The 26,528-nt window shown below is 49.0% G+C and overlaps 2 protein-coding genes across 3 annotated transcripts in view; both read left to right on the top strand.

Annotated features, from left to right (window-relative positions):
- Nup133 (nucleoporin 133) overlaps positions 1-11,803 on the top strand; it is a 47,088-nt gene extending 35,285 nt beyond the window's left edge. For both annotated transcript variants that reach the window (XM_050147045.1, XM_050147046.1), the window contains 5 exons: positions 2,035-2,153; positions 3,432-3,512; positions 4,930-4,994; positions 6,085-6,173; positions 7,848-11,803. In XM_050147045.1, the coding sequence (XP_050003002.1) occupies positions 2,035-2,153; positions 3,432-3,512; positions 4,930-4,994; positions 6,085-6,173; positions 7,848-7,984 (491 nt within the window). In that variant the 3' untranslated portion in view covers positions 7,985-11,803. The remainder of the gene's footprint in view (positions 1-2,034; positions 2,154-3,431; positions 3,513-4,929; positions 4,995-6,084; positions 6,174-7,847) is intronic.
- A 1,444-nt stretch (positions 11,804-13,247) lies between these two features.
- On the top strand, positions 13,248-16,674 carry Acta1 (actin alpha 1, skeletal muscle). Its single transcript, XM_050147047.1, has 7 exons — positions 13,248-13,396; positions 14,708-14,848; positions 14,947-15,271; positions 15,456-15,617; positions 15,712-15,903; positions 16,040-16,221; positions 16,299-16,674. Exons 2-7 carry the CDS (start codon positions 14,720-14,722, stop codon positions 16,440-16,442), a joined length of 1,134 nt encoding a protein of 377 aa, XP_050003004.1. The 5' UTR covers positions 13,248-13,396; positions 14,708-14,719; the 3' UTR covers positions 16,443-16,674.
- The last annotated feature ends 9,854 nt before the right edge of the window (positions 16,675-26,528 follow it).

A 26,528-nucleotide genomic window follows, 5' to 3' on the forward strand; every position in this document is an offset into this window, starting at 1 on the left:
AAGGGGGCAGAATGAGAAGGCAGGGTCAGTGCACTGTGACTGCCTGTGGTCAGCCATTACTTGTTTTCCGGTGTCCATACTTTGTCACTCAGACATGTACTTTGAATCATTAATACCTTTATTATTCTGCTGAGTAGGGAACAAGACGGTTCCTGGGCTGGCTGGCCAGTCTAGACAAATAGTGAGCTCCAATTTTTAAGAGACCCTGTCTAAATAAAATAAGGCACAGAGCAATAGAAGAAAACATCCAATGTCAACCTCTGGCTTTTACACACATAAAAAGCTAAGCCGTCGAGTTGAGGACCGTGTTTTCAGTGTCAGTACATAGACCTCTGAAATAAGAAGAGCCGTATGTTCACACTTCTGAAGTTCTGTGACATGGTCACATATGTCATCATATGTGCTCCTTCGCCAGTGCTTAGCCTGCACTCGCCACAGGGAACAGGACATTGTGCACTTGTGTCAGCCTGTACTCCTCAGGGTTAGCAGTGTGAACACAGAAAGGCAAACCTTTGAAAGGAGCTGTGCACATAGTGACAGATTAGCATGAGCCTGAGGCCTGCTGGGACCTTTGGTCGTCCTTCAGCTAAACAACTGTGATGTGATGAAAATTTTGGGAACAACTAGGAAAACTTGAGGGTTTTTTTTGGGGGGGGGTTGTTTGTTTGTTTTGTTTTGAAATAGCATCTCACTATAAAGCCCAGGATGGCCTTGAACTTATAGCCCTTCCATATCAGCCTCTTGAATTATGTGAATGGACATTTTTAATATTAGATGATATTACCATAAGTGTCTTAACTTCTGTAGGCTTATAATGTTCTTTGTGATTAGGTGTTCTTATTCTATTTATTTGGGTTTTTTTTGTTTGTTTGTTTGTTTTTCAGACAGGGTTTCTCTGTGTAGCCCTGGTTGTCCAGGAACTCACTCTGTAGACCAGGCTGGGCTTGAACTCAGAGATTCAGCTGCCTCTGCCTCCTGAGTGCTGGGAATAAATACATACTAAAGATATGAAATACTCAGAATTCAAATCCATGATGCCCGCAGCTTCCCTATGATAGAAAGGGGTGGAGTGGGGGGAGCAGGAAAGCCAGGCATGGTGGCATAAACCTGTGATCGCTGCACCTTGGAGGCTAGAGCAGAAGAACTGGAGTTTTAAGGACAGTCTTGGCTACATCATAAACTGAAGGCCAGCCTGGGCTATGTGACACCTGTCTCAAAAAAAAAAAAAAAAATGGAAAGGGCTAGATGTGATTGTGTATGCCTTTAATCCCAGCACTCGAGAGGTAGAAAATGGCAGACCTAGGTCTCAAAATTAAATAAGTAAATTTTGGTTATATGAGTAATTTAAATTATGGGGAAAGGAGAGTCATGTTTGGTTAGAGGTCTCCCCTGCTAAAGTAACTGCTATGGTTTTGGTTTCGTCTTGCTCCCTGGCAGTTTGTGGGAGACCACTCCTGTGTGAGTAGCGAGGCTGGTGATGGCTGTGGTGGACAGACAGCAGTCCGTCTCCTCCCCTCCCCAGCAGCTCAGTGCATGGGGCAGAGAATCCTGTCGCTGGTGATGGCTGTGGTGGACAGACAGCAGTCCGTCCCCTCCCCAGCAGCCCAGTGCGTGGGGCAGAGAATCTGTCACATGCAGAAGCCTGGAGCCGTAGCCGATGGGGACTCAGCCATTATTACACGGGTGCACACACACCCAGGTTTTGTGTTCCTCTGATATATCATGGTTTCTGCATGGTACTGCCATGCTGTTTAACTGAGCTCCCCTAAAGTGGGGCCCGCAGCTGGGGCTCAGACCTCCTGACATATATGAGTAGCTTTCTGTCTCTGCAGCCTTTTTCTGCTGCTATGGTCATGTATAGACCAGGATCAGACAGTAAATCTGCTGTCATGTGGAGAACGAGCAGAGTTACTGACATCACATCTGGAGACGCCGGGGTAGCAGTGAATTGCCTGTAGAGCTGTTTGGTTTTTAATTTGCATTTGACGGATAGCAGAGGTGAAAATCTCATCATTGTCTGTTCTTGATCACCAGCAATGGCTGAGCAAGAGCGCTTCCTGCTCCACCAGGAGACCCTGCCAGAGCAGCTGCTGACTGAGAGACAGCTGAGTCTTAGCGCGATGCCTGTGTTGACTGCCCCGCAGCTCATCAGTGTGAGTGATGTTCGTGTTTCTGCACTCAACAGGCCTGGGTTTTCTAGACCATACTGTGGAGCCCCCAACAGGATCTTCTTCCTCCTCCTACCTTCCAGAGACCTTTTCCCAAGAAAAACTATTAGATGCAGGGAGAATTAGCAGGGTGCAGCTCCCCTGGCCCTCCAGGTGCAGGTGCTCATTCTAGGAACGAGTAGGAATCGTGGTAGTTGCTTTCTCAGAATAGGAGTGTGCTGTGAGGTAACTGTCCCCCTAGAATGTTACTCTGCAGACTCTTGTTAGCAAAGGTGTGTATGAGGAGCTGAGATGCACAAGCTTCAGGTGCTGCCTTCACCTTTCCCTGACTTCCAGATGATCCAAGGCAAGACAGAGCATCTGGTTGTGTGCACACTGCCTCCTCCTCCTCTCAGGCATTTCATCCTGAGTCTGCTCTAATCGTGGTTAAAGGAAAGTAAGCAGGCCAGAGTCTTGAGTGTAGGCACTGTTAGCCACAGAGCTTCTGAATGGTGCTCTCTTCTGAGAGACTTCCTTGAGAGATCTAAAATGCCAGCTGTAAGCCCAGTCTTTCCTGTGTCGCTGAGACACATTGTCTGTTTAATGCTACTCTCCAGCGTCAAAGGTGGGGGCAAAGGGGTTCGCATAGTATTAGGTTTAAGCCTGTGTGGCCATGAAAACTATGAGATAGGGTATTTGTAAACGATTTTTATATTATTAAAGGATTATATACATTTTTTAATTAAATATGTTCTATTACATATATTATTAGCAGAGGAAGATAGGAAAAACTCATGTTGATGAGATGACAGGATTTTAAGGAACATGTACAGTTATCTGGCATCTAACTCACCAGGGAGACTGGACCACTCAGGAAGTGTTAGTTTGCTTTTACAGTATCGAACATTAGAACTCAGGCAGGTACTCACTAATCCCAGCTGTACGCTAGGTTGTAGTTTTTAGAGCCATTTCAAAGAGTAGCTTTCCAAAAGCCATGGGCCCTCTGAATTTATGTCAGAGATTGTACATGAAGCCTGCTGAAAAGTTTACACTATATTCTTAACCTAAAATTTCTGGCATTTTAAAAAGAATGTATGTCCTGTTATATAAATGAGTTCCTGGTTTAGAATATGTGTTTAGACAAATTGCTCTAAGCAGAGTACAGCTCCCACGTGTGACACTGTTCTTGGCCACAAAACTATGGCAGATTATATCAAAGAAACCCGTGGCTTATTTTCTTCGTAAACCTTTCTGGTTAATCTTCTATCATGGAACTTGTTGCAGCTGTACATATGTGAGGAAAACAGAAGAGCCAATGAATATGATTTTAAGAAAGCCTTGGACTTGCTGGAATATATTGATGAGGTAAGAAATGGCTCTGTCTAGCTGGGCATGGTGGCACACACCTTTAATCCCAGCACTCAGCAGGCAGAGGCAGGCGGATCTTAACCTGGTTAAGAACCTAAGGTTACTTCCCTGTGGCTCTTGGAAGACAGCCAGCCAACCAGACTGTTAGAAAAGCTGACAGCAAACACCAGTTCTAGAGAATCCTTTCACATTTCCAGGTGGCCTTTCTGTGCAAGGGCGGCGGGGGGATTGGGGATGTGTTATCTGTGGAGCTTGCCGGAGTTGGTTTTCTCCTCAACAGGTAGATTCCCAGGAGCAAATTCAGGTCATTTGGCTTTCTGGCAAATGCCCACAGCTGCTGAGCACTGGTCCCTGCAGTGTTTTCTAACGGAGCTTTTCAAAGTCTTCCATAGCCACCTAATGGAAGCTGCCTTTCCGCCTTCAAAGGCCATGAAGCAAGTGCAGTAGGATCAGTGCTTCTGCTCTTTGGCTGTGTGATCAGAAGTTGTTTGGTGGGCTTTAGAGTCATAATGGTAACTTTTTCCGTACTTTATTTTTGTTGTGAGATTTTTTTTTTATGAGTATGAATATTTGCCTGTGTACATTTAAGTGTGTCATGTGTGTGCAATGCTCATAGAGGCCAGAAGAGCGTGTCAGATTCCCTGAAACTGAATTTATACACAGTTGTCACCTGCCATCTGGATGCAGAAACCACATCCACTTCTCTAAGAGCTGTCCATTGCTGTGCCAGCCCTTTGGCCCATTTTGGAATTGGAGAGTGGGGCTGAGACAGGATATTGGTGTGACAGCAATCCTTAATTCAGCCTCCCACCTCCCAGCTGCTAAGCTCACAGGTGTTTTTGTTCTGTGCATGCGTGTTTATGTATGCATGCATACATCTGTGCACATGGGTGTGGAGGTCAGAGGTCAGGAGTTTCCACAGCAGACAGCCTTGAGTATCATCCTCAGAAGCCACTCACTAGGGTTTTCCCCTGTATAGCCCCTTTAATAATCTTTACCTCTTAGTGTTCCTGATGCACTCAAAGTGATCTGAAGTCAGCACAGATATCAGCAGTACTAACACTTTAGAGAAAGTGGCAGGGGACTGGGAGGGGTGTCTCAGTTAAGAACTCTTGCTCCTTTTGCAGAGAACCCAGGTGTGTGCCTAGCACCCACATGGCAGCTTACAACCGTCTGTAACTCCAGTTCTAGAAGATCCTGTGCCCTATTTCTAGCCTCCTTGTGCATCCTGCACACTTGGATGCACTTACATACATACAAGCAGAATATTCATAAACATAAAAAACAAATTCTATAGATGGTGGTGGTGGTCATGAATTAATGCAGAACAACAGTGTTAATTGGGGGTTAATACAATTAAAATTGTACATTTTAAAGCCCAGTTTTAATCAGGCTGTTGTGTTTTGCTGTGAAGGAGGAAGATGTGAGCATCGATGAGCTGAAGCTGGAGATCCTATGCAGAGCCCTGCAGAGAGACGAGTAAGACCTTGCTGGGCTCCGTCCACAGGCAGGAACTGCTCCCATCAGAGCTGTAACTTGGTGCACAGTCGGGCTTATCTGCTTCTGGGTATTTCAGCATGCTTTGAACGTGGTAGTAGTTTCATTGGCAATCTTGCTGTTTTGTTTTGTTCTTTAAAACGGGGTTTCTCTGTATAGCCTTGGCTGTTCTGGCTTTCCTGGAACTCACTCTGTAGACCAGGCTGGCCTCAAACTCACAGAGATCCAACAGCCTCTGGCTCCTGAGTGCTGGGATTAAAGACATGCACCTCCACCTAGCTCTTTTGGGTTTTTGAGACAGGGTTTCTTTGTGTAGTCTTGGAGGCTACAGCACACAGGTAGAGGTCAGAGAACAACGTTCTAGCATCAGTTCTGTCCTCCCACCTACCTTTACCAGGTATCAAACGTGGGTCATCGGACTTGCGTGGCAAGCGTGTTTACCCACTGAGCCATCTTGCTAGCTCTTGTCCTAGCTTCTAGTTTGAGTTTTAGGTTGCCTGTGCCTGTGTACCTTTAGCACCAGGAGGCAGTGCTGTGTGTTCAGGTCCACTCTTCACCTTGTTGCTGTGCATTCATGTTCAGGAAAGAGAATTTGCTGAAAATTGTTTCCTCTACTATGCTGAAACAGGCAGCATTTCAGGGCACCGACTAGATTTGTTACTTGGAGCATTTTCTTCAGAAAGGCGCCTCACACCGGGTATCATGAAACACACCTGTAATTCTAGCACCTGAGAGGCCGAGGCACAAGGGTCAAGAGCTTAGGGCCAGCCTGCACTATACTGCACTACTTAGCGAATGCTATGCACCCCCACTTCCACCCCCAGCGGGGTCGGGAAAGCCTTTTTAAAACTGTGGTTGGTAACGATGGCATGGCATCTGCTGCCAGTGTAGCTTAGGTCACAACAGAGTTAGATGGGCCCCTATTTAAAGCCCATTATTTGGTAACTTGAAGCAGGATCACAGAACTTGACACTCCATCCCACGGCCATCAAGAGAAAACCACAGTAGCAAGCAAAACCCTTTGCCTCAGCAGCCATGTTGATTCTGTTTTCCTCATGATTTTCTCTTCCAGCTGGTCTAGTTCAGACGGCAAAGATGATCCGATCGAAGTCTCTAAAGACAGTGTGTTTGTGAAGATCTTGCAGAAACTTATAAAAGATGGTAAGAGGTTTATATTAACTGTTAGAAATTAAATGTCGCAGCCAGGAGTGCTGGAGCATGTCTTTAATCCCAACTCAGGAGGCAGGTGGATCTCTGAGTCTGAAGCCAGCCTGGTCTAAAAAGGGAGTTCCAAGACTTACACAGAGAAACCTTGTTTCCAAAAGGAACAAAAGAAGGAAGGAAGGACCGATGTTTGTTGGTTTTGGATACCATGGGAATTGGGTGTTGCCAACATTGACATGACACAGAGGGTCAGTGAAACAAGATCGCACATGGGATGAAGCTGGTTCTCAGTGCAGCTGCTTTCCACTCTCTGCACTGGGAGACCAGGGTTAAGGTGCAGTTCTCCACCCGATGACACAGACTCTGGTTCTAACAGGAAAAGTCCCATGGCAGGCAGCTCACAACTGCCTGTAACTCCAGTTCCTTCTGGCCTCCATAATCACGCGCACACACATGGCACAAACATACACACATGAAATAAAAACGAGGGCTGCTGAGCTAGCTCAGCAGGTGAAGACACTTTGACCACACCTGAGTTCCTGAATTCAATCACCGTGACCCATATGGGGAAGGAGACAACCAACTGCCAAAAACTGTCATCTGACCTTCACACGTACACACGCTAGAGAGGTGGTTCATCGGTTAAGAACGTTTGTTCATTCCAGCGTCCACACGGTGACTCACAACTGTCTGTGACTCCAGTCCCAGGGAATCTGAAGTCCTCACCTTTGCAGGCACCAGGCACATATGTGGTGGACCTTCATACTCACAAGCAAAACACTCATACACATAAATGCCTCAATAAATAAATTTTTAAAGGAAATTAATTTAAAAATTAAAAATTGGTGCTGGAGAGATGGTTAAACAGTTAAGAGCGCTTCCTGTTCTTCCAGAGAAGCTGAGTTTGATTCCCAGCACCCACATGGTGGCTCACAACTGTCTGTAATTCCATTTCTAGGGAATAGAACGCCTGACCTGAGGACACAGCACACATGCATACACAGTCTTGCAAGCAGAATGCTCACAAGCATAATTTTCTAAAAGAGAAATTGCAAGATAGATATGCACATCCATCTTAGACATTAAAACTAAAATTCAATTTAGAAATAAAAATAAGAAAATGTTTTCTGCCGTGTGCTTGAGCTTTTGGGTTCAAGGGGTCCTCTCCCCAGCCTCCTGTGTGCTGTGACAGGACAGGCGCCTAGGTTAAACTGACACCTTTACAGTGTTGTGGCTAGCTCCTGACAGTATTTCTGTTACCTTATCCCCACATAGGGCAACACAGAAATGACTGCTAGTTGAAAACTTTCATATTGAAGGAATGTCTTGTGGTTTTTTGAGACAGGGCTTCTCTGTGTAGCTCTGACTAGATCTAGGTCCTGGAACTAGATCTAGCTCTGTTGCCAGGATGGCCTCAAACTCAGAGATCTGCCTGCGTCTGTCTTTGAGTGCTGAGTGCTGGGGTTAAAGGTGTCTTAAACTGTAGAAAATGAAAATTGCAGATTCTACTACAGACCTCACCTGGAGTGGCTGCTTTTCCCAGTCAAAGCCTGCAGGTGGCTCTGAAGAGGCCATTGTCAGACAGAGGGCACGGTGACTGGGAGGAGGCTCCAGTGTGGGGCACCACCAGCCTCTCATTCCCTGGGCAGTGACTGTGTCTTCTGTTTGCAGGCATCCAGCTCAGCGAATACTTGCCAGAGGTGAAGGACCTACTTCAGGCAGAGCAGCTGGGAAACCTGAAGTCCAACCCTTACTTTGAGTTTGTTCTAAAAGCAAATTATGAATATTATGTCCAGGGACAGATGTGACATTTGTAAAAATGGTTGTTTCTAAAATTTGTATAAATGTTTGCTTATAAAAATTTGAGTCTAAAATAACTAGGTTTTAATCAACTTGACGTTTATATAGTTTCATCTGTGGCAGCAAGGTTTTTTCATGCTTATTTGGTATAATACAAAATTGGGGCATAACCCTAATTTTCTTTCAGTTGTAAGGTATTTTCTTCTCATTTTCCACTTGAAGTCACCCTTGTTTCTGTGTGGCTGCCCTTTCTTCAGCCTTCCTTGGTCCAAGGAGGCAGGCAGTTTCTCTCTGGCCCTGTCTCCTGTGTACAGTATACCTGTTCTGAGGATTGGTTTTTCTTTTCTCTTTCTTTTTTTTTTTTTAATTGATTTTTATTGAGCGCTACATTTTTTTCTGCTCCCCTCCCTGCCTTTCCCCTCCCCTTCAACCCTCTCCCAAGGTCTCCATGCTCCCAATTTACTCAGGAGATCTTGTCTTTTTCTACTTCCCATGTAGATTAGATCTATGTATGTCTCTCTTTAGGGTCCTCATTGTTGCCTAGGTTCTCTGGGATTGTGATTTGTAGGCTGGTTTTCTTGGCTTTGTGTTTTGAAATCATTTATTAGTGAGTACATGTGATAATGGTCTTTCTGGGTCTGGGCTACCTCACTCAAAATAATGTTTTCTAGCTCCATCCGTTTGCCTGCTAATTTCAAGCTGTCGTTATTTTTTTCTGCTGTGTAGTACTCCATTGCATAAATGTACCACATTTTCCTTATCCATTTTTCAGTCGAGGGGCATTTAGGTTGTTTCCAAGGTCTGTGTCAAAAATCAGGTGTTCGAAAGGGTGTGGATTATATATCCGGGTCTTCCATTCAGTTCCATTGGTCCTCCTGTCTGTTTTTATGCCAATACCAGGCTGTTTTCAGTACTGTAGCTCTGTAGTAGAGTTTGAAGTCAGGGATTGTGATGCCTCCATAAATTCTTTTATTGTATAGGATTGTTTTGGCTATCCTGGGTTTTTTGCTTTTCAATATGAAGTTGAGTGCCGTTCTTTCGAGGTCTGTGAAGAATTTTGCTGGGATTTTGATGGGCATTGCATTGAATCTGTAGGTTGCTTTTGGTACAATTGCCATTTTTACTATGTTGATTCTGCCTACCACAAAGCATCTTTGTGGAAGATCTTTCCACTTTCTGGTGTCTTCTTCAATTTCTTTCTTCAAAGATTTAAAGTTCTTGTCATACAAGTCTCCCACTTGTTTGGTTAGAGTTACTCCGAGATATTTTATGCTATTTGTAGCTATTGTGAAGGGTGATGTTTCTCTGATTTCTTTTTTAGCCCATTTATCATCTGTGTACAGGAGGGCCACTGATTTTTTTTTTTTTTTTTTGGTTTTTCTAGACAGGGTTTCTCTGTAGCTTTGGTGCCTGTCCTGGAACTAGCTCTTGTAGACCAGGCTGGCCTCGAACTCCCAGAGATCCGCCTGCCTCTGCCTCCTGAGTGCTGGGATTAAAGGCGTGCACCACCACCGCCCGGCATTGATTTTTTTTTTTTTAAGTTAATCTTGTATCCTGCTACATTGCTGAAAGTGTTTATGAGCTGTAGAAGTTCCTTGGTAGAATTTTTGGGGTCTCTTATGTAAACTATCATATCATCAGCAAACAGTGAGAGTTTGACTTCTCCTTTTCTGATATGTACCCCCTTGATCTCCTTTGATGTCTTATTGCTCTAGCTAGGATCTCAAGAACTATATTGAATAGATATGGAGAGAGTGGACAACCTTGTTTTTTCAGTGGGATTGCTGTGAGTTTCTCTCCATTTAACATGTTGGCTGTTGGCTTGCTGTATATTGTCTTTATTGTGCTTTGGTATGTTCCTTGTATCCCTGCTTTCTCTGAGACCTTTATCGTGAAGGGATGTTGTATTTTGTTGAAAGCTTTTTCAGCATCTAATGAGATGATCATGTGGTTTTTATTTTTCATTTTGTTTTTATGATGGATTACATTGACAGATTTTTGTATGTTGAAACATCCCTGCATCTGTGGGATGAAGCCAATTTGGTCATGGTGGATGATGGTTCTGATGTGTTCTTGGATTCAATTTGCCAGTGTTTTATTTAGTATTTTTGCATCAATGTTCATGAGTGAGATTGGTCTATATCTCTTTCTTAGTAATGTCTTTCTGTGGTTTGGGTATCAGGGTAAATGTAGCCTCATAAAAAGAGTGTGGCAATGTTCCTTCTGTTTCTATTGTGTGGAATAATTTGAGGAGTATTGGTATTAGTTCTTCTTTGAAAATCTTGTAGAATTTTGAGCTGAAACTATCTGATCCTGGGTCTTTTTTGGTTGGGAAACTTTTGATGACTGTTTCTATTTCTTCAGCAGTTATAGGTCTATTTAATTTGCTTATCTGGTCTTGATTTAATTTTGGTAAGTGATATTTATCCAGAAAGTTGTACATTTCCTTCAAGTTTTCCAATTTTGAGTATATACATATATACAGTTTCTACATATACATGTGTGTTTTATACAGTATATACATATATAAAACAAACATTTTTAAGTTGTTTTTATTGAGCTATGTATTTTTCTCCACTCCCCTCTTTTCCTCTCCCCTTCTGCCCTCTCCCATGGTCCCCATGCTCTCAATTTACTCAGGAGATCTTATCTTTTTCTACTTTCCATGTAGATTAGATCCATGTATGTCTCTTTTAGGGTCCTCTTTGTTGGCTAGGTTCTCTGGGATTGTATATTGTAGGCTGTTTTTTCTTTGCTTTATGTCTAAAAGCCACTTATGAGTGAGTAACAAGCTTCTTCTAAGATAAGATCTGGTATGCGGCTCTGGCTGGCCTCAGACTCTCTCGTGCCACAGCCTCCCAGGTGCTGCACCGTTAGTCTTGGCCAGAACATTTTTTTAAAGGCATGTCACTTTTTCTTCATGTGAAGAAAATACACACAAGTAACTGTTTAACCAGAAAGCCTTGGGTTCCTGTTTCTATGGGCCTGGTGTGCCGGACCACCTTTTGTTTCTTACAAGGTGTGGTGGGTACTTTGCACACAGTGACTCTGTTCTCAGCAAAGCCTTGCCAAAAGTTTTTCCTCGCCTGCTAGGTCTAGGTCCCTTGTACAGATCCGCATTTTGATGTGCCGTGGCCTTAATAAAAACAAGGGGTGTTTTACTCCATAGGGGCCAGTTTCTGGGGCCAGCATACGGTTCAGCCGGCAAGCACAGCAAACCTAGAAGCCTGAGCTCAGCCTCCAGAATCTCCATGAAGGTGGAAGGAGAAAACCAACTCTGCAGAACTATCCTCTGACCTCTCGTGTGCACCTCCGTAGGGCTCTGGTTCTAGGCTGCAAGGGTAGAAGGGTAGAGCTTCCCTGGCTGCTGCCATTGCAGTGTTGCCTGCCTGCTCTCTGTCCGTTTGCCTCTTGGTGTGAGACGGGAAGGGGCAAAGTGGAGAAAAGCGTGAACGTACAGCCCTGCCCAAAGCATCTGGGAGGCCAGCAGGAAGATGGTGAGTTTGAGTCTAGCCAGGATTCCAGGGAGAGCCATTGTGAGGCAAGGAAGGGGCGGTGCCGCTGAGGTCAGAGTGCATCTGCCCCTGCGCTGCTGTGCTGGGTGTGGTGTGGTGGGTTTCCTGGAGTTTGCAGGCACTTGGTCAAGGTTGACTTTGGATGTGCTGATACCGTGCTGAGCAGAGAAAACTTTGTAGTGGGATAAGTAAGTGAGCACTTGCTGGAATCCGGGGCAGTACATACAGCCCAGCCCCTCCGATGTCCAGGAATGGTATCAGCACTTTTTTCCCTATGCTCAGAGCCCAAATAAACGACTCCCCAAAGCTGGACATAGTGTGCCTTTGCTGCGTGTTTCTTTCTAATAGTTCTGTTGCCCCAGCATGGGGTAAAGACAAAGCCACAGAGCTAATAGTGGCCCTGTTAGGCTGTGCAGTCCACAGTTTAGGGAGAGCTGTGGGGGAGTCTGGAGGAAGCTCAGCAGGCCTCTGTCCTCAGCGTCTGCACCTGTCCCAGCTGCTGAGCTGGTCTCCACTCCAAATGTGAACAGCTATTTTGGGAACTCTCAAGCCATCAGAAAAGTGAGCGGCTCCATGGTGGCTTGGCTCCGGCGCACCCCCAAAATATGTGGTTGGCCACATAACGCTTTCTTGGGCTTTCTGTTCCTCCCTGCCCAAATTGAGACAAGCGCCAAGAGACCTCTGCTCACCCCCACCCCACCTTCCTTAAGTAGCTCCTAGAAACCCCAAGGCCGATCCTCATCTATCAGCGGTATAAATAGAACCCACACAGGCCTGGCAGGTGGTGTCTCCAAGGTGGATGGGAAGCAGCCTTGTTGACAGGCATCATCCTCTAAATATAAAGATGAGTCTGCCTGGGAGAAGCCACTCCTGGGCTCCCGTGTAAAGTCTTGGTGCTCCTTAGGACATCCGTCACCACCTCTCTCCCTTCTTTCAAACCTGGGGAGGGACACATTGCCACCAAGGGGTAATATCTGCTCAACCCAGTCAACTAAATGAGAGTTGGGAGTTAGGGACCCACACACACACTCTGACCCCTCTATTCCTTTCAAGAGAATACTGCAGAATGTAGGGGACAGCTCTAGTGCCCTGGACTCACATGCCTTGTGCCAGGGCCACATAACCCCCATGCCTCCTCTCGCTGCCACCTCCCCCCTCTCCCAACAGTTGTCCGCCCTGTGACAGCTGCATGTCCTACACTGACTGACAGTCTGGGGGCAGGGGGGCTAGGGAGGAAGATGTGGGTCAGACCTATGATTTGGGGGGCTTCGAAGTGGGAAAGAAAATGGAATTCAAATGTGGGACTCATTTTTCCATCCCTACCTGGGGCCTGTGACCCCTCCCAGCTCACCTGACCACAGGGCTCCCTCCTTTGGGCTTAAGCATCAGAGCTTGGTAGCCTGAGTTAACCCATACATGGGGTGTAACGTGTCAAGTCAGGAATCCGGTACCTTCTCAGCAGCTTGTGTGCCCGGGGTGGGCAGAGCTGGGGGGACCTTTGAAACAGGTAGTTTGGGAAGTGAAGACCAGTCATCTGCAAAAACAGTGACCTTTGGCCCAGCCCATCTCCACAGTGAGCACTGGAGGCAGTTGGGAGGGGCAGACAGCTGGGGATACTCTCCATATATGGCCCGGTCCGGTCCTAGCTACCTGGGCCAGGGCCAGTCCTCTCCTTCTTTGGTCAGTGCAGAAGACCCAGGCGGGGACCTAGGCTGAGAACCAGCCGAAGGAAGGGCTCTAGTGCCCGACACCCAAATATGGCTTGGGAAGGGCAGCAACATTCCTTCGGGGCGGTGTGGTGAGAGCGCCGAGGACTATATAAAACCTGAGCTAAGGAACAGACGGCCACACGGACGTGAAGCCTCACATCCCACCCTCGGCACCCAGGGCCAGAGTCAGCAGCAGGTAGGGTTGGGGGGGGCACCCGGAGGACCTAGCAGAGCTAGCTCATTAGCCTTGGGCCTGTAGTTAGCACTGCGCTCTGCCCTAGAGGCAGGCAGTTAAAGAGGAAATTTGGCTCTGCAAATTTCTCCAAACTCACCTGCAGTTCATTTGAGCTGTTGACTTGGCATTTAGGATACGCCTGAGCTCTGAGAGCTACCCACCACCATCCCCATATTCTCCGCGCCCCCCCCCCCTCACTGAGGACTAAATCCAGGTCCTCCTGCAAGTGAGCAAGCCAGTGCTCTCCTACTGAGCCACACACCAGCCCCTGGCTGGTTGAAATATTTTTTTTTAATTTTTTTTTTTTTATGAGAGAGGGTTTCTTTGTAGCTTTGAAACCTGTCCTGACACTAGCTCTATAGACCAGGCTGGCCTCAAATACACAGAGATCCGCCTGCCTCTGCCTCCCGAGTGCTGGGATTAAAGGCATGCACCACCGCCGCCCGGCTGGTTGAAATTTTTTTTTTTTTTTGTCCCCTTCTTTCATCCCCTCCTTCTTTCTCTCCCTTTCTATGCTGGGACCAAATTTGAGCCCTCTCTCATAGAGCTACTGGCCCTGCTTGACTGATTTGAAGATGTGTTTGAAGATTCAGCCTTGTCTTAGCCGTGGGGCAACTTCCTCAGCCCAAGGCTTTTATTCTTTTCTTTTTTCTCTTCCCCCCCCCCCCTCGAGACAGGGTTTTGTGGTAGTTTTAGAGCCTGTCCTGGAACTAGCTCTTGTAGACCAGGTCTGCCTCCCAAGTGCGAGTGCCACCACTGCCCAGCTAGCCCAAGGCTTTTCTAAAATCAGCACGGCCAAGCTAATCGCTGGAATAGGAGACAGGCAGAAGTGTCTTTTCTGAGTTTGGGATGTTGTGGGTGTTCAAACCGGCAACTTCCCCTTAGGACAGTATTACCCTTCCCTGGGCAGCATCCTCCACCGTCTCACAGGACAGGCAGGTGGGCAGCGGAACTTAATGCCTCCTTCACGGATGACATTGGGAAGTAGAGAGGATAGCATTAGTGCCAGTGGTGGGGTAGAGCCAGGGGGTCTTGGGTCTTCAGAGGATGTCCGCTGCATACCTAGTTGGAGGATTTAGTGTGGTCCACAGACTGCCTCCCTTAGCAGAAGCACAGTTTTGAGCTGGGACAGCATCCTCTGGCCTTCGGCAAGGGGCTGGCAGAAAGGAGCCTCTGGATCTCCAGAGGAAAGGTGGGTTGGGTGGGAGCTTCACCCTAAGCCACGCCACAGGCACACTAATGCTCAACACCGCTATGGCCTTGTCCTTGCAGAAACTAGACACCATGTGCGACGAAGACGAGACCACCGCCCTCGTGTGTGACAACGGCTCTGGCCTGGTGAAAGCCGGCTTTGCCGGGGATGACGCCCCCAGGGCTGTGTTCCCATCCATTGTGGGCCGCCCCCGACACCAGGTCAGTCTGCTGCCAGGGAAAGATAGGTTCACTGAGTACAGCCCATGCTTCCCGCCCCCCCATCTGTAGTAACAAGTGTCTGATGTCTCCACCTACAGGGTGTCATGGTGGGTATGGGTCAGAAGGACTCCTACGTGGGCGACGAGGCCCAGAGCAAGCGAGGCATCCTGACCCTGAAGTACCCCATCGAGCACGGCATCATCACCAACTGGGACGACATGGAGAAGATCTGGCACCACACCTTCTACAACGAGCTCCGCGTGGCCCCTGAGGAGCACCCGACCCTGCTCACCGAGGCCCCCTTGAACCCCAAAGCTAACCGTGAGAAGATGACCCAAATCATGTTTGAGACCTTCAACGTGCCTGCCATGTACGTGGCCATCCAGGCGGTGCTGTCTCTCTATGCCTCTGGCCGTACCACCGGTAAGTGCCCATACATGGCCCACTCTGGGTCAGGTAGTGTCCCAACATCCCAGCCCAGCTTCTTAGTTCTGTGCCCTGCACCGGCCCCATCCAATCCCTGATGTTCCCTGCCCTCTCAGCAGCGCTGTTACGGCCCTGCCCTTCCTGCCGTCCCTTCCGCTCACGCACTGCCCCTTCCCTGCAGGCATTGTGTTGGATTCTGGGGACGGTGTCACCCACAATGTGCCCATCTATGAGGGCTATGCCCTGCCACACGCCATCATGCGTCTGGACCTGGCCGGACGTGACCTTACTGACTACCTGATGAAGATTCTCACCGAGCGTGGCTATTCCTTCGTGACCACAGGTGCGTACTTTCAACCGCGGAGGGCGGGCCGCTGAGGGCGAGCATGCGCCCCGGGCCTTGTCCTGAGACCTTCCTTTTGCTTCTGCCCCTACAGCTGAGCGTGAGATCGTGCGCGACATCAAAGAGAAGCTGTGCTATGTGGCCCTGGACTTCGAGAATGAGATGGCCACCGCTGCCTCCTCCTCATCCCTGGAGAAGAGCTACGAGCTGCCCGACGGGCAGGTCATCACCATTGGCAATGAACGGTTCCGTTGCCCGGAGACGCTTTTCCAGCCCTCCTTCATCGGTGAGCCGCCCGCCCGTTAGGCTGGTGTACCGGGATCTGTCTCCTTCCCCCCACGCCTCAGCGTACCGGGTCTCGACCCGGTGCCCTTAGTCCCCTGACTCTGTGGTTGCTCACACTGCCTCTTCCCGGGCACCAGGCATGGAATCCGCCGGGATCCACGAGACCACCTACAACAGCATTATGAAGTGCGACATTGACATCAGGAAGGACCTGTACGCCAACAACGTCATGTCAGGGGGCACCACCATGTACCCTGGTATTGCTGACCGCATGCAGAAGGAAATCACAGCTCTGGCTCCCAGCACCATGAAGATCAAGGTGGGTGAAGTGGCTAGTGTGGGCGGAGACCAGGGGGCGGTGGGAACGTGCAGTCACCTGATTCTCTTGTCTTACAGATCATCGCCCCCCCTGAGCGTAAGTACTCAGTGTGGATCGGCGGCTCCATCCTGGCCTCGCTGTCCACCTTCCAGCAGATGTGGATCACCAAGCAGGAGTACGACGAGGCCGGCCCATCCATTGTGCACCGCAAATGCTTCTAGGCATCCCCTCATCTGTGTACACTCTCTCTCCTCAGGACGACAGTCGTGCTGCGGTTGTAGGGCGGCCCCATCCTCCGCCAGGGCTCCGTCTCCGCCACTGCGGCCAGCACCTGTTTTTGACCTGTACATAGATTGACACGTTTTACCTCGTTTTGTTATTTTTCAAACAAAACCCTGTGAACGGAAATGGAAAACTTGAAGCATTAAAGCCAGCCATTCTGTTTTGCTGCAATAAAGCCTGTGTTGTCTTTATTTATGGGGGAGGGGGGTAAGGGGATGGGCAGGAGAAAGACCCACAGCCTGTCATTTTTCACAGAGCTCCAACGGGGTGCGCTCCTTAGGAAACAAAGTTAGGAAGTTACGTCTTCTCACCCTTCTGGACCATAGCCCCTCCCCCCCTCCCCCATAGGGGGCTGGAGAGGCTTGCCTGACGTCTGGCTGAGGTTGTGTGAGGCTTCTTCCAGCTTCAAAGCTTTCTAAGCCGGCTAAGTGGGCGGGCGCTGACCGTGGTGCTGCCCGGAGCACCTCTCAAATCTGCCTCAGGCCAGGGCTGGAAACTGGATCCTCAAGTCTAACCAAAAACTTGCATTCTGTCCGAAATGACAATCTTAACCTTCACTGTCCCTTCAAAAACTGGGAAGTCCTTTGCCCCCTTCCTATCAAATGCTGGTGGCTGTTCTTGTAGAACTGTGGAGAAGGTACCAGGGAGGGAGGGCAAGGAGGGATTCAGAGTCTGTGGAAAGGAAGGCTGCTACTGAAGGCAGCTAGCAAAGTGGAAGGCTGGCAGCCAGGCTCCCAGGAGGAAACATAAACACAGGAATTAGTTACTGCTCACCATTCTTAAAACTCCAACCCAGCGCCTTGAGTATCCTAGGGTAGCTCTGTACCACAGAGCGACAACCCAGCCACCACCAAATGGATACAAGCCACGACTTTGAAATCCTGCAGGACATAGACAAACATCTTTTTTTTGTTTTGTTTTGTTTTTGTTTTTTCGAGACAGGGTTTCTCTGTGGCTTTGGAGCCTGTCCTGGAACTAGCTCTGTAGACCAGGCTGGTCTCGAACTCACAGAGATCCGCCTGCCTCTGCCTCCCGAGTGCTGGGATTAAAGGCCTGTGCCACCATCGCCCGGCCTATAGACAAACATCTTAGACAGGTTCTCATGTGCAGTGGAGGCTGGCCTTGAACTCTCAGTCATCCTCCTGCCTCAGCCTCTCTATTGCTGGCATTGTACCAGTAACACCAGACCCAACCTTGCCGTTAAAAGTAGCTTTCTATTCCTAGTCAATATTTCCAAGAGCAGTGGTCCAAATAAAACAGATTCCAACTCAAGAAAGGAAACAAACTCACTTAGAAACGTGTTTACAGATACGGTTGACTGTGTGACTGGGGGATTGTTTCCTCCTTTCTTTCCTATTGAAGAGCTCCAGAAGTTTCCAAGGCCCCCCAGGACACTGATCAGAAGAACTGGCTTCTAGATAAAGCTTCAGACTTTGTTACAATGAGCACATGGCACTAGACTTACTGCAAACAACCCGTTTGTTCTACCAACATAAAGGAAAGTTTAAAATCATCAGTGTCGATGTCCCCTCATTGCTTCTGAAGCTCTGCTCAGCTCCTCCTTGGAGCCTGGGACTTTTACCCCAATCTCTGATGTCATAGGGTTTGTTTGTTGTTTCCGATGGGGTTTCTTTTAGCCAAAGACAGAGGATGACCTTGAACTTCTGATCCCTCTGGGTTCTAATGGGGTACTCTAGCGTGCCCAGTTTGTGGAGTGCTGGGGGTAGAACCAGGGCTTCGCATATGTTATACAAGCACTCTCCCAGCTGAGCCCCAGTCCTAGCCCAGCTGCTGTGTTTCAAGCTGCTCTGTTTCTTGGACTAAACACGAGTCTGCCAAGTCCCCAGGAGGATGAGCAGCAGCTGGGAGGCTGGGGGGCCTGGAGGCTGGCAGTCTAAAACTAGCACATAATATGTCCGTGAACCATCTGAACCATGAAAAAACCAAACCAAACCAAAACGAAGGGCAAACTGACAAAGGAATCGGGTCAAACACAAAGCTCCCATGGGTAGCATGAGGGCTCAGGTTTTTTCTGCCTTTGTTCTTCATTCTTCCATGTTCGTTTCAACTTATTTTTCTAGCAAATATTGATATCAAAATGTTAAAGTGAAACCAAAACCAAATAATTAAGCAAAGGAAAAGTCCACACTATCCCAGCTGCAGGGGTGCTATTTGGGGTGGCCAGGATGGTGTATTAGTCACGGTTCTCTACAGGAACAGCACCAATGGGACAAATATATATAAAGACTGTCTCGTGTTTTCTATAAGATTTATCTGGGGACTTACAGAGCCTCATAGCTTGACAGTGTATACACAAGTAATATTAATGTGTTACATTATCTTATGTATATAACTTGGATCTCTTTACTAGGATGGTACTACAGGGCACGATTCTCTAAGGCAAGAACTGCCGTCCTCATAAGACCAGCTGTGGATTGTTACATTCATGACAGCTGGGCTTGTTGGTTGTAAGCACTCCTCTGAATATCCAGCCTTTCCTTCCATCAGTTGTATATAATTCTGCCCTAATTGGACGTGGCCTCATGGTTTTGTTCGGGGGTGGGGCAGCTAGGGAGTATAGGTTGGGAAAGACAAGGGAGGAGACCATGTATGCAGCTATGGGGAAGCCCTCACACATTCTTCTTCCTCATCTTCTATTTCTCTGTATTTTTCTTTCTTCCCTCCCCCATTCCCTTTATTTCAATAAAACTCCCACATAAGCTCTGCCTACGTGGCGTGTCTATCTCTTACCCGCCGCGGGTCCCCTTGGCCCGCCAAGGTCCACATACTCAGGAGTTCCCAGACAGACCCTGGAGACAACAGTGGACAAGGCTGTGTCCTGCCCCCACCATGCTGGCCCTGCCCTACAAAGGAGGAATTTGGGAATGGGACCTCAGCCCCTCAGAAGTCACATAAGGCTGAGCGCGGTGATGCACACCTTTAATCCCGGGTCAGGAGGCCAGCCTGGTCTACAGAAAGCATTCCAGGCTACCCATAGCTACATTTGTGACACCTTGTCTCAAATAAAAATAAAAATAAAAGAAGATAAAGGAGGAGGAGAAGAAAAAAGAAATCACATAAGGTCACTTATGCCAGGGCAGCTAAGCCATGAGAGCCACCACCTTTCTCCTCAGCTCCTGGTGAGGCTGTCTCTTCCCTTTGTGCTGAGGTAACGCTCTTCCTAAAGATCAGCCGGGCACTGGGGGAATAATGGATTGTTGTGCTCAATGCACAAGGTACAGGGTTACATAAGGACACCTTCACGTATAACCTCCCCCCTTCCCTCCCCTTCCCTCCCCTTCTCTCGCCTCCCTGCTCCCATTAGTCCCCGCAATGCTAGGCTATTCTCGGTAACTAGGAGCTCCTTGCCTTCTCAATCGCTTCCATTTTGGAGGATTTACCAAAGAACTCCAAGTCAAACCACAGAGTCACCTGCACTTCGACGTTAACAGCAGGATTGCTAAGCTATGGAACCAACCTAGGTGTCCATCAACAGGAAGAGATCAGGAGAACGGGATGTATATACACAACTGGATTCTTAGCGTAAAGGAGAGGGACGTTGTTCTGTTTTCAAGGAGATGGGTGCAGCTGGAGAGAGTGAATGTGGTGACCGTGGGCAGGAGACGCAACAGAGACCAGAGGATCAGCGCCTCCTCCCTCAGGGAGCTGACCTGCCTAGCAGGGAGGTCCGTGCTCATCAGCCAGCAGGTCCACACACGCCGAAAAGGAGAAGGGTTAGACCCAGCCACAGTGCTGTGTTGACATAAGGATGGTGGGAGACAGCTGGAGAGATGGTTCACCCTTCCAGCGTACTGGCTGTTCTTCCAGAGGATCAGGGTTTGATCCCAGCCCCCAGTCATCTGGCAAAACACCCACATACATTAAACAAAGAAACCAACCAATGCAATGGGAAACCATTGACCTGTTTTTTTAAGCATAAGTTGAGAGGAAGGGCTTGGGGGAAGCGATGCAGTCTGGGCCCTCAGTAACGTACGACTTGGCTTTCAACCCTTTCATTTCCCCTCAGTACACTGGAGCCTTAGGCTAATGGGGAGGTTCAGTAGAAATGGGAATTGAAATGTTCTGTGTAGAAAATCCAAGATTACTGAAGGGCGAGAGCTCCTGCTGCCTTGGCCCCTGCCTATTTTATGCCCTTTAGTCTGCTTGGGAGGCCCTGCTCTGTAAGCAGGGGTGGGAGTAGGAGAAGGAGAGGGGAAGGAAGGGAGCTGGGTGGGAAGGGAGCTTGATGAGGGGAGGGGGAGGGAAGGAGGAGGATTCACAGCAGCTGTCTACAGAGCCATCCACCAGCCTGCCTTAGCGAGTCACTGAGCGGCACCCACTGCCTGCCTCTATTTTTAAACCAGCGCCTGCTCATATCTTACATGAAACAAGCCTCCCAGTTGGTGGAGGGGAATCTGATGGCACAGGGTAAGGACTGAAAGAGTCATTTGAAAACCTACGCAGGAATTGCAGGGCAATTACTCTCTGTAACTAGGAGCTCCTTGCCTTCCCAATAGTCAGCCATTTAGGCCTCTGTCCTGCAGGTGCAAGGAGCTACCAGCCCTGGGCACCAGTAGAGGCTCTAGAAACAGAAAAGCTCAGAGAACAGCAGCAGCAGGCTGGGAGGCCGAAGGCAACTGCTTCGGGCAGGGCTCAGAGAGCAGTGCACACAGGCACCCACGTGGTAGGACTCAGGTACCAGAAGCAAACAGGAAAACCACATACGGAAGCCCCGAGGCTGCCATTTTGAAAAGGGTGGTAAACTTGGATCAATCAGTCCACACCTTTAAGCCTCCATTCTCTCTGTAAAGGGGACACTAAACCGAGGTTTTTTTTTTAAATATTTTATTTATTTATTATGTATACAATATTCTGTCAGCATGTATGTCTGCAGGCCAGAATAGGGCACCAGACCTCATTACAGATGGTTGTGAGCCACCACGTGGTTGCTGGGAATTGAACTCAGGACCTTTGGAAGAGCAGGCAATGCTCTTAACCACTGAGCCATCTCTCCAGCCCTAAACCGAGCTTTGTAAACCTTCTCAGAAGAGGGACCCAACTGAGATAGGAGCAGCAAGCATCTCCCGACATCCTTTGGGGAGGTGGACAGTTAAAGCAAATGTGTGTTCCACATCCCCAGGACAGACAGATGCTGGCTGACAGTTTGTGGATCTAATGGAGACGAGTCAGGTCTGTCTTCAGAAAAGAGCCTAGGCAGGGCCTCTGGGCACACTGAAGCTCACTACCAATTCCCTCTCCTGGCACAGTTGCCCCTTCTGGAGGCTTCTGGCAGCAGCTGACCTCTCTTCAACATCACCTGACCCCAGCAGGAAGCAGAGGACACCCACAAACCTGCCCTGCATTTGTTGGCTTACCTTAGGCAAGGGAGCAGAGCCTGAACCGCAAGCTTGGGTCTGAGGGCCACATTGCTAGGCGCTTCTCAGGGGTCCAGAGAGCCATGGTTCTGGTCCCCAGTGGGGAGCGACCCTGCCTCAAGCTTCCAGACGCTCTCCTTCACACATCATTCTCTGACTAGGACCTTGGGGAAAGTGGAGACCAAGCTTCCCCTCATGACTGGGGCCAGTTGGGGAAGCGTCTCTGCTTTTTTTGACCTGGGGCAGGGGATTGTCCCTCTGGAAGCTGCCTGCTGGGGTGAAGACTTTTGAGGAGCCCCTACTTAGTGACTATGAAGAGCAAGGCTGAGGGGACCGTGACTGTGGATACCACAGTAACAAGAGGTAGTCTCTACCTGCAGCTTCCCGAGTCATGAAATCTTGAGGAGAGTGCTGGGATGCTGGGGCCCCAGGTGGTTCCCTCCCCATGAGAGATGTGGGGTTCCACTTGTCCCCCTTGTTCATGTTGCCATGCTGTAAGTGACATCCCTTCCCCGTGTGTGGTGGTTGGGTTCTAACTGGAAGAGAGCAGAGATAAGCATCATGGCAGTGCCCTGTGGTCTCAGCTCTGCTGAGTGGCTGGGCAGGGCCGCCGTGACAGCTGGGTGCATGCCGGCCATTCCCGCCAGCAGGCTCATGCTCTCAATATAGGCCCTGCTGGCCCTGGGCAGCCGTGCCGCCTGAGGGCAAAGCCAAGGGACAGGCCAGGGCAGGCATCAACTTTCTTCCTGTCCTTGCATGGCTAAGGACTGTGGCCTGCCTTCTGATTTGTGTGTATTATTAGGTCTCAGGAAACCCATAGCTTGGAGAGCCCAGAGACGGGGGTAGGGGGGGGTAGGGGGGTTTTTCATTGTGGGCAGGGCCCTGTCTCTGAACCTGAGCTTGCCCAGGGTTGAGGACTTGAGGAGTCCTGCAGAAAAGCCAGGCCCAGGGCCTCCAGACAGAGAGGGTATCTGACTTGTCTTGTTGTCTCCAGACTCACACTAGAGTCTACCTTGCTTAGTTGTCTGTTTCTAACTCCCGGGGACTCTTTCTCTTCTCTAAATTAACCTGGTGGGAGCCCAACCAGGCCCTGCTAACTTTCCCCACATAGTTACGTTTGAGTGTGCTTACCAGGGTAGTTAGTGCAGCTCAACAAGATAGGGTTAATTTTGAGATGGGAGGTAATGCTCTTAGAGAAGCAACGGGGCAGGGCCCACCTTGCTCTGTGCCCAGGGCTTGGGGGCCGTGTACATCGTATTCCGCTTTACTGTTTGGAAGAGCGGGGTGGGGGTGATTGTGACAGGCAGCTTCCCAAGTGCGCCTGTCTTTCACTCATTGCATCCAGCAAGAGGAGCCCACTGCAGTATGGGGCTCCAGAGCCAGGCCCATGGAGAGGGTGCCTCAGAGTTGGGGCTGAGTAAGAGTCTGCTGTCCCCACTGCCTCCAAGGGGCGGCCTTCAGCCCAGCAGGAATACTGCAGGGAGCAGCTGGGGAGCTGTTACAAAGCAGGGGGGAGCTTGGCGCCATTGGTTCATAGGTCTGTCAATCCCAGGGAGCCTGGCAAAGACTGGTAGCCTCTTGTGAGGCCACAGTACCCTCCACAGTAACTTGCCCTGGAGCCTACAACTGTTAGGCAGCCTCCCCGGTGTCCTCTCTGCTGTGGTGTCCTCCAGAGCTGGACCTGAGCGGCTCTTCTGCGCGGTATGCCACGGCACAATCTGGCCTCAGATTCTGTCACCGTCCAGCGCTCCCACCTTCTGCTCCCTAAAGCTGTCTTCCCTTGCTGATCTTAGCAGATGTAAAAACACCAGGGGATGCTTCCTGTGGCTGGGGTTGTATCCATGTACTTGACGGCGGGGAGACTTCAGCCTCTGGCCGTGGACACATAGTGCAAGAGAGTCACTATGGAAACCACTTCCCCATCCATGCGCTGACAAGAGACAGTCATGAAAGAGGTTGAGCCCTGTGTGAAGGCAGCCAGGGTCTGGGTGGGGGAGGAGGGGAGAATGGTGCAGGGGACGCTTTGTGCAAGCCTGGATCCTGTACTGGCCTGGAGGTGTATGCTACTCACACCAAAGTCTGTCACTGCGGAACCCATTCAGGACACTCTGTAGTCACTGCGCTTGCTGTTGCTCCTCTGGGCGGTGGCAGGGTCCTAATCGCCCCTTGGTTTTCAATGAGTTTAACAACACTGAAGTCCTTGGTCAAATATTTTCATTTTGGTTTAGTTTGATTTATTTTTGAGACAGAGCCTCATGTTGCCCAGGCTAGCTTCCAACTCAATATGTAGCCAAGGCTATCTTTGAACTCACGTTCCTCCTCCCATTGCCTTCCAGGGCTGGGATTACAGGCACAAGCTACTATACATGGCTCCTGGTCAGATATTTTGCAGACCATTCTTCAGTTCCCGATATTATCTTCTGATAGGAGCTTCTAGAACAAACATGGAAGTAACGAAGTGACTTCTCATTGAATAACATGTGCATACCTCAAACGTGCCCCTCACCATATGGTGTGTGAGCATGTTGTTTGCTGGGTCTCCGTGCTAAATTGTTAACCTGTGATTTCCCCGAGCCCAGGTTTTTGGGAATAGGCTCCACCTGCTGGAGGGGGAAGCAGTCACGGGTATTATTCAGAACCTTGGGCCAGGGGCTGCCCTCTTGTATTTCCTTATCCAGTCATAGTTTATAGTGTATGTACTTATACATATTCATTTGTTGTTGGAAGGTGTCCCCTTTCTGGCCGGATCCCCCTTCTTGGCATGGACCAAATCTACAAAGCAACGGGGAGCTGCAGGGAAGGGAGCATGTTTCCTAGGGCTGGAATAACAGACAAGCGTCACCCCTAGGTCACTAGCAAGAAGAACACTCATGGACTCCCATCACTTGCCTGTCAAAGTCAAGCGTGGGCTTCTTGGCCCCTTGAGGAAGAAACAGACTCATTCTTCTCTCTTTGGCATCCTTGGGAGTTCTCATCTGCAGGAAGAGCCCCCTGTCTTGGCATTTGGAGCATCTTCATTTCCTGAATATCAGATGACTCCTGGTCCTGCAGTTAGATGGATTCTAGGCAGCCTGGTAATTTGCTTTCACACGTGGGCTTTTCCTTTCTGAATAGCTGTCTCCAGGGAGGCAGCTTCTCCGGAGCTGGGCTACGGTCCAGCTCTTGTGTGCACGTGTCTGTGAGTGTGTGCATGCCGTGTGTTCTAAATCTCTCCAGAAATAGACAGCTAAACCTTCAGCAGGATTGAGGAAGCCAAAGCCCTCTTCACACAAAAACAACCCACACATCACCAAAAAAAAAAACAAGCCTTAGCATTTTTTTTTTCTGTGCTCCGTGGCTGAGTCAGAAATAGTCTTTTACACAGACCCTCTGCCCTCCGAAGCAGGAGGGCCCTGGAACCTGCAGACGTGGCCAGGAGCCGGTGACAGCTCTGCTGAACCCTACAAGCCAGGCTGAGCTCCCCAGAGCTTGGCATGGTGCCTTTGGAGTGGACCAGGAAGCCCTGCATGTGTCACTGTAGACCTGCTGGGCAGAAGCCTGTTTATAAACGACGGTATTTGCCCTTCCTTTCCCTTTTTTTTTCCATACACAGGGTCTTACATATCCCAAGCTGGCCTTGAACTCACTATATAGGCCAAGGATGTCCTGGGACTTTCTTGTTGTTGTTGCTTTTGAGACAGGGTCTCATTATTCAGCAGGCCTGGAGCTTGCTGTGTAGACCAGTTAGCCTCCAACTCACTGAGATCCTCCTGCTTCTGCCAGGCCCAGCTTTTGACCTTGACCCTTTGATCTCTTGCCTCGTTCCTGACTCTTACAGTTACAGACACTTGTTACCACACTCCATTTTACTCAGTGCCAGGGACCCATGCAGGCTAAGACAAGCAAGCACTCTGCAGCAAGAGTCTTTTTTTTTTTTTTTCTTTCTGAGACCCTGTCAGGAGGGCAGGGCTAGACCCCTTCTTAGCACAGCGAGAACCAGACCACCTGGCTGGCCTTAGACTCTACTTCTTACTAGTTGATTGGCCATACCTCGATCTCATGATCTTTCTAAAGCTCGGCTTCCCCTTTGTAAGAGAAAACTACAGTCTTACTGAGCACCACAGGACAAGAAGCTCCAAAGGTGCTGAGATCTACATGAGCCTTCTTGGTTGCCTGGAGGCAAGGTTGGCATCTGGCGCATCTTGGCTATTACCCTAAGTTCAAGTCAGTATCCTGTTTATGGTAACCTGTATCTGCCCTCCACATACCTACTGATGGCCAACTGATTATCCACAAACAGGCAATTCAGGGAAAAGAAAAACAGTGATTTCAACCAATGGGTTGAGGGTAGCTGGGTTTCTACATGCAAAAGAATACAATTAGACTCTTGTATGGTACTGGGCGTGGAACCCAGGACTTCATGCCTGATAAATAAGCTTTCAGTCACTGGGTTAAATCCATAGCTCTTATTAATTAATTACTGGGCTGTCCTTGAACACAGTACTGCAAGCAAGGAAGGCTTTGTTTGATTTTTTTAATAAAAAATTATGTTTGATTTTTGCCTCTATGTGTGTGTTATATCCATGCAGTATTTTTGGAGGCCAGAAGGCATTCTTAGGGTCCAGAATTCCACCTGTATGGGGCATGCTGAGGGGAACCAGATTTTGGTCC

The sequence above is a fragment of the Alexandromys fortis genome, unplaced genomic scaffold, assembly GCF_014885135.2.
Source record: "Alexandromys fortis isolate MF-2015 unplaced genomic scaffold, M_Fortis_MF-2015_v1.1 scaffold_12, whole genome shotgun sequence".
Lineage (NCBI taxonomy): Eukaryota > Metazoa > Chordata > Mammalia > Rodentia > Cricetidae > Alexandromys > Alexandromys fortis.